Source organism: Xiphophorus hellerii, chromosome 1 (genome assembly GCF_003331165.1).
Source record: "Xiphophorus hellerii strain 12219 chromosome 1, Xiphophorus_hellerii-4.1, whole genome shotgun sequence".
In the NCBI taxonomy this organism is placed as follows: Eukaryota; Metazoa; Chordata; class Actinopteri; order Cyprinodontiformes; family Poeciliidae; genus Xiphophorus; species Xiphophorus hellerii.
The window spans coordinates 29,726,323-29,734,642 of NC_045672.1; the positions used below are offsets into that span (position 1 = coordinate 29,726,323).

Here is an 8,320-nt window from a genome sequence, read left to right on the forward strand (position 1 = left end):
AAAAATGCATCAAGCAACCTTATTTGTGGATGAGTTTTATAGAAAACATTGAATTGCTTTTAAGAAACAGGAAAAAACTGATTAGTTTTTAATATTTGATCTGACTATTAAAGAGAAAATCCACAGATTCGGATCACTGATCCCACCTGGCTTTAAGTATCAGCAGATAAATTGAGATGTTTATGAATCAGTTTGCATCGTCTTGTCAGATCTTTTTTATTTAAACTTCTCCAGAGGCAGAAAGTGAACTAGTTGAACTTTAAATCCACTTTCAGATCTCCAGGTGGAGAAACTGATCCTCAGATTGGGGATGTGGTGAAGACAGGCACCGAATATAACAAGCAGAAACGTCCCTGAAATGTTTTTAAACAAGACGAGAGTCTCTGATTGTTATTGTGTGGAAATAAAAACCTGCAGCTGTTTCTGGAAGCAACTTCATCAGAAAACCAGGTGAGTAAAAAACCACCACACTGCAAAAACGTACCAACTATTTTTAGAGCAGTTTCTGGTGTAAATATCTTAGTACACTTGAAATAAAACAAAATTAACTTACAATTAACTTCAGCAAAATATAAGAGCTTGTTTTAAGTCAATATTTCTTTAATAATTATGAAAAACCTCTAGTTAAACTGGTAAATTAAATTTTAACATTTTTCTTTATTAGTGAAATAATCTGCCAATGGAACCAGTACTTTATCATTAATATTAAGGAATTATTGAATAAAAACAAGCTCCTATATCTTGATGAAAATCTACCTATAAGTTGGTTTTGTCTTATTTTAAGTGTCAAAAGGTGTTTGCAGTGGAAACTAGAGAAAATACTTTGTCAGATTTTGCAGTGAAGGAGGAAGAGAGACATTCGACTGCATAGCTGCTCCTTCCTGATTGGTCAGAAATGTATGGGTTGGTTGTGACTAAATGGTTGAAATCTTTCTTTTGCAGACTAAAGACATTTTGAAGAAAAATGCGACAAGCTTTCATCTTCTGTCTCCTCTCAGGTAAGGAAAGATGCCTAAAACATTTAGGATTTTGCATCTCTATGATTCCATATTTGCTTGGATTTTATTTTTCTCAATAAAAATACAACAAATCTAAGAGTGTTTTGGTACTATGCAGCAGTTTCCTGGTTTGGATAATTCTCTGACTTTGTAAGAACAGAAAAGTGGTAAAAGCAGAAAAAAAATGCATTCAGAAGCATTTGTTACACTGCAAAAAGTTACCAATTATTTTTGGTCCACTTTCTTATGAAACTAGAAAAAAGACAAAACTAACTTACAAATAGCTTTTCAGCAAGATATAGGGGCTTGTTTAAATAAATAATTTAGCAATATTGATTAAAATTAGTGGCAAATTATTAAACTTATAAAATGGGTAAAATGTCTTGTTATAAGTTAAATAATCTGCTAGTGGAACTAATACTTTTTCTAATCGATATCGAGGAATTATTGACTTAAAACAAGCTCTGAACTTGCAGTAAAGTTACTTGTAAGTCAATTTTTTAAAGGTATTTATAGTTGAAACTATTCAAATCTTGGTAAAGTTTTGTGTTTTTTGCAGTGTGCAGAGCAGATCTGCAGCTTGTTCAAACATTAAATGTTAACTGATGGTTTTTCTTGCAGCTCTCTGCGGTGCGAAAACACTGATCCAAACCGAAGGAGGAAGCATCACAGCGAAATGCTCCTTTACTTTCTCTGGAAGAGGGAAGTTCGTCTGCAGGGATCCGTGTGAAAACGGAGACGTTCTCATTGAAACCGAAGCCGCGGAGGCTCAAAAAGGCCGGTACAGCATCAGATACACAGAAGGAACCTTTCCTGCTTCTTCCACTGTTCTGTATGTGAACATCTCACGGCTGATCCAGTCCGACTCCGGGCGCTACTGGTGCGGATTAAAAAGGCGTTTCATGACTGATTCACGCCAGGAGTTTAACGTAAATGTCACAAATGGTGAGTTTTATTTTCATTCAGGATTATTAACAACACATTAGTTAATATCCAACTGATTAAAAAATGAATGGCATAAAAATGTAGTCCAGTTAATTGATCAATAAAGAAACTTTAACTGGAATCAAGTGCTGCAGTCAGACGGGACTAAATGGCTTACAGCAGATCTGAAATCAAATGTCAAAATGTTGATGTTGAATGAATATTATTTAGTGAAACGCTGTGAACAGTGAATTGATTTTAGAATTTTTGTTGTTGCTGAAGTGGAGTTACTGTCCTGAGTTCATGAGGTACACTGTAGCTCAACCAGCTCTTAAAATATCTCGGAAGAACAAAATACGACGCTATTGTCACGTCATTTATTTACATATTAGGGACATAACAGACAGAAACAAGAACGGAGAAGTAAAGTCAAAGAATTTTGACTTTTTCAAACCCAGAAATTTCCTCTTTTTCCCCCCTAGAATATTTCTGAGATTAATCTAAAAAAATTCTGAATTTATTTACACACCTGTTTGTTTTTTCTCCAGTAGTATTTTCTGGCCAGTTGAAATAACTGAACAACGTTCTCTTTACAGGTTCATGGAAAATGACAAAAACATCTGAATAGTTTTCTCAATATTCAGGGTTTTTAATTTTATGATATTCAATTTTACAACAAGAATATTTAATGATTATCTTTCACCTGATATTAGCAATTTTGTTTGTTTTTTAAATTTTAAAGATCACTAAGTTGCTAATTTATGCCTCAGTATATTAGCCATAACTGAATACTTTTGTCACAGATATATTTTTCTTCTATGCTTTCACTCACAGATACGAACGGCTACACTGTTAGACCTTTTATTGTAATTTTACAGTAACTTACTGGCAACACTGTTGCCAGCAAGTTACTGTAATTACCATTCTACAGTACCTTTACTGGCAACAGTGTTGCCAGTAAGTTACTGTAATTACCATTCTACAGTACTCTTACTGGCAACACTGTTGCCAGTAAGTTACTGTAATTACCATTCTACAGTACTCTTACTGGCAACACTGTTGCCAGTAAGGCAACAGTACCCTTACTGGCAACACTGTTGCCAGTAAGTTACTGTAATTACCATTCTACAGTACTCTTACTGGCAACACTGTTGCCAGTAAGGCAACAGTACCCTTACTGGCAACAGTGTTGCCAGTAAGTTACTGTAATTACCATTCTACAGTACCTTTACTGTTATGATATTTCACAGTTAATTTTTACTGTGAGTGTGCTTTACAGTTATAACTGCATTACTGTAAATGTAGTTTCTAGTATAATACAGTAATTGTATTTTATAGTAAAGCTGGTCTACTGTAAACTTGTTTCACAACATAATGTCAGAGTTTTACTGTAAATTAAAGTTTACATTTCTTTAAGATAAGAATATTTTACCATAAACCGAAAAATTTCATAAAAGAAATTTTAGTCCAAGTACTGTGAATAACAGGTATTTATTTTCAGCAGATTTGTAGAAATAAAATCCATTTACATATTCGCAATGTCATAAAAAACAATGTCACAATACAATATAATGTGCTATAAAACAACAAAACCATAGAACACATTTCCTACATCAGAAGAACTTTTATTCCATTCGTCAAACAAAATCAGTGGGATCCATCTTGTGGAAGCTGAACTGTAAAGAATAAGACAGACAATGTGGGAGGTCATGAGATGGTCAGGAAGTTATCTACATTTTCAAATCGACAGGAAGTTGACAAATTAAGCTGAAGTGACAATGTTCACATGCATAAAATCTTTGTCATAAAGCAGCATTAAGTTGATAATTTGTTTTAAAAAAAAATCAATTGGACTGAAGTGATAATAGAAGCTGCATAAAGAATGAGCAGGACTGGCTTCACTTCAGGTTTTTGGATTGTTTATGGCAAAAGCAGTCAGTCAGTCAGTCTTCAGTAATTCAAAAGATTACGTACTACAAATGTCCCCAAGGGGACGATGAAGTACAACAATCTTTTTAGTCATTTTGTTGGTGCTGACGGATTACTGCAAAGGTGTGCCTAATAAACTGAAAACTGCATAGTATAAAAATACACCACACTTAAACGACTACACACTTATACATTTCTGTGATTTATTAAGAGATGCAGCGACATCCACTTTTTACCACGGACACAGAAAAGATGCAGGCTACTCTAAAGGGCTATTGTGTAGGAATCACATGGCATTTATAAATAATCATTAAAATCATTTTAAAAAGGCTAAAGTAAAGTCAGAGCATGCAAGATAGGAGGAAAAGACAACAAAATAATAAACATTTACATTTGGTAAAATACTTACCTAGTTGGAAGTCCTCCATTCAAATTCAGCAAGTTGTTGGAAGAAGGTGGTGATCTGGGAGTTGACACTGACTACTTTCCTCTTGACAAGACTTCCCGTCTTGCGGCTTGTACCGACTTTGGCTGTGCATTTGGTACCAACATCTGGATTGATCCTCACAAAGAATCTTTTAACAGAAATAAAATATATTAATTGTAAATTTTAATGAAGACGTACAATACAGCAATCAGCTATGGTTCTTCATCATCAGTCAAACTGTCATTAAATTTAATTCATAAATGGCTTGGTGTAGAGTACTTGCCATTGTATCATCTCCAGCGTGGTGGATGCTGACTCCTGATACTCCAGATTGAAGACAGAATATGACCCAAAAAAGACAGCAAGGACGCTGGCAAAGTCATGTAGTTGCTCAGGCTGGAAAAATACCTTCTCCTCCATACTGACCATCCACCGGGTTGCAGACATCAAGCTATTTCCTAAAATAGACAAACCCTTGTCAGGCTAACGCTAGTGAGTAAAAGTACAGACTACCATAACAATTACATACATTGCTACGAAAAAATTATAGTGATAGAAAATATTCCTCTTACCAAGCATGATTACCCTTGGTGTAGTGGGTAAGGTCATTTCCATTTCAACAGACATCTTGGTGGAAGATACCTTTAAAACATAAAAGGAAAACTCTCTTAAATATGAATTACTGGTAGTAATTTATATTTAAAGGGCCAGTTCACTCAGATTACAACAGGTTTTTGAGAACCTCATCCCGGAGACTAGACTAGATTTTACTCCTACATCCTGCTACCACTCTGAAACAGCGGATGTGAATGACAGTTTGTGGGGCTAAATGCATTTTTTTAAAGCATTACATTCCACAAGTGTTCAGTCTGACTTCTACAATGGCGGTGACTCCTGTGCATGTGGGACCTGAATGCAGAAAATGTTCTGAAGGAAGCAGGACATTGCTCTATTCCACATGCAAACCGATAATTAGCTGTGTGTTGATGTTTCTTCACATGACTACAAAATTCTGTAAATTCTGAAGTACAAATGCTGCAGAATTTACACCTGTACATAGTTGCACCTGTTAGTACTGACTTAACTTTAAATTTACAGGAGCATGGTTTAAACATGTGAACAGTCCTTAGGTGTAACCAGGGTTGGAAATTAACTTTTTTGTCCACCTGCCACTGTGGCTGAACCAACTCAAAAAATAACAGAAACTACTTTAATGTTTTTCACCTTTGTCCTCATTTACAGACTCTTATACACTATGTTGGAGATGTAATGGTACTTTAGCAGGCTAACCAGCTGTAGCAAGCTCAAAGTTATAGATTAGGTTAGCTGCTCCTCTACATTTCCAGACTATTTTGTGGCTTCAAATATGTTTGAAGAGCTGTCTTTTTACCTGTTGTCTTGTCTTTTGAAGAGTTGAAGCTATGTTAGCAGCCAGCAGGACAGAACTGCACAGCCACTTGGAGGGAAAAAGCTTAGGAGTTAAAAAAAAAGGTCATCTGAAGAAAAGAAAAAAAAGAACAAAGTTAGAAATTCATCCTTGCTGACCTACATAGCTAATCTGCACTTTTAACATCTGCAAGATCATGGTTTAAACAAATGAACAGTCATTAGATGTAAAAAAAAAAAAAAGAGAAGGGGGGGGGGATCAATTATCAGTTAAGGTTATATTGTTCGACAAAGGATGTAGCAACAATGCTAACAGACACTCAGCACTGAGCTAATCTCAACCCAAAGCCGCCCGAGGAAGATTAAGCGGTAAAAGTCAAGCTAAAACCTTCAGCGGTAAAATTAGCACCTTTGCTAACGTTAATTCCGAACCAGCTCAAAAAGTAACACCATCATATTTTCCTTTCACCTCATTTACAGACACGTAACTTATAAGGTTGCAATATGCCAGTTATATAAAACACCAGAGTTAGTAAAGGTAACGTTATGTTACCAGGCTAACCAGCACAAACGAGCTCATGCTATAATGCTAAGTTATAGCATTATAGCATGATGCTATAAGCTACGTTAACTCCATCTAAAATGTACATTTCCAGACTAGGCTTTGGCTTCAATCAGTTTTCTAAGAAGTGGTTTTTTACCTGTCTTGAAGAGCTGAAGCAGTGTGAGCCCACAGCACGGAGACAGAGCTGCACTTGCACTTGGAGAGAAAAACCTTCGGAGTTTAAAACAAACGTCATCAGAAAACAGTTGGAAGCGAAGCCACGCTTGATGACGTAGCTAGATAAACTGCATATTAATGTTAGCTAGGATGTGAAAAAAACAAAAGTACATGCTCTCTTTCTGCCTTAAAAATATGTTAACCACTAAAGGAGTAAAAATACAGAAACAGGGAACCACGATGAAGCAGCTATGATGACCGTTGGAAATCAAATATAATTCTTACTGTATATTATCAGTACAGTACCACTACTGTAATGTGTAAACAGTAAATTACTGCAAATTCAAAGCATACAGTAAGTTACTGTAATACTATGTACTTTACCCATAATGCAATGCAAACTACAGTAACTACTTGTAAAGATGTCTTATGGTAGGGTGACCAAACGTCCGTATTTCCCGGGACATGTCCGTATTTCACGTCCTGTCCCGGGCGTCCCGGGGTTTTTTTAGAAAGTGAGGAAATGTCCTGTTTTTTAAATTACCTTCATTGGACCATTATATTTACAGGCACTAGGGCACTGCGCACGGCCCTGCGTGTGACGTAATCCCTGAGCCGCGTCAGTGCGGGCAGCCCTGTTCTTAATCAGAAGATAGATAGCGTGGCTGTCAGTACGAAAACAACATACGAAAGCGCAAATGTATGTTTACCTACTATTTACAAAAGAGTTTCCCCGCTTTCAGACCCCCCCCCCCTCGCTACAACGTGTCCTGGTTTTCCCAACTGAAAATATGGTCACCCTATTTATGGTAGTTTTACTGGGCATTTTGTGGTATTTAACTGTAATAAATACAGCAAAGGCTAACAGTGTATGATGACCGTTGGGAATCAAATATAATTCTTACTGTATATTATCAGTACAGTACCACTACTGTAATGTGTAAACAGTAAATTACTGCAAATTCAAAACATACAGTAAGTTACTGTAATACTATGTACTATACCCATAATGCAATGCAAATTACAGTAACTACTTGTAAAGATGTCTTATGGTAGTTTTACTGGGCATTTTGTGGTATTTAACTGTAGAAAATACAGCAAAGGATAACAGTGTACGTTCTGCCTCTGGCTTTATGTGTCGCCACATTATTTGCTGCAGCTGTGCTGCTCCTCTACAAATGGAAAACAAGGAGGGAATCTGATGGTAAATTGACATTAAAATACATTTCAGGACTTATTTAACAGAAAACACTGGAGAAAAAAATAAGATCATGATATCTGAAGCTGTGTTGTGTAGGTTCGACCAGCAGGGGGCAGTCAAGCAACAACAGCAGCAACAATAGGAGAGGGAGAAACACTCAGGTGGATCAACATCCTGGTTTTTGTTTAAACTGGAGATTAATTTTTATTTAATGACCTTAATTTGAATTTTATCCATTTCCTTTCACAGTTTTCTGCCTCAAAGTTTACAAACCGGACGCCTCCACCCGACGCTCAACAACAACTTTACTATAACCTCTGAGGCTAACGGCATTCCAGGAATTAAAATAGATGTTCTCATTAATAGACCCAAGTTCTGCACCAGTTCTGCTCACCAAAACAGCAGAAAGGCATCAGCTGTGAGGAGACAACAAACGGGTTCAGCTCTACATCCATTTGTGCCGCTAAACAGAAGAAAATCTAAACAACTTTCTCAAAGAAAACATCTGTTATAGAAATGTATTAACACAATTTGTAAGCATATAATCTCGTGCTTGTAAACTGAACTTTGTAGCTTAATGAAATAAATGTCTGAGAAATAAAGACTTAAATAATAACACATATGCAAATGGCCCAAATAAAGCATTTTTTTTCCTGCAACTTCAATGTAATGGGATCAGTCATGGTCTTAGATACATTCAGACTGTTGAGAATAAATAATTCTGTTTTCCTCTA

At 36.1% G+C, this 8,320-nt stretch overlaps 1 protein-coding gene across 1 annotated transcript; it reads left to right on the plus strand.

The window, feature by feature from the left end:
• The first annotated feature begins 285 nt into the window (after window positions 1–285).
• On the plus strand, window positions 286–8,320 carry LOC116723261 (CMRF35-like molecule 5). The gene is made up of 7 exons (XM_032568025.1): window positions 286–450; window positions 943–998; window positions 1,620–1,943; window positions 2,757–2,767; window positions 7,499–7,589; window positions 7,683–7,747; window positions 7,836–8,320. The coding sequence occupies exons 2-7, from the start codon at window positions 965–967 to the stop codon at window positions 7,905–7,907; spliced, it is 597 nt and encodes a 198-aa protein (XP_032423916.1). The 5' UTR covers window positions 286–450; window positions 943–964; the 3' UTR covers window positions 7,908–8,320.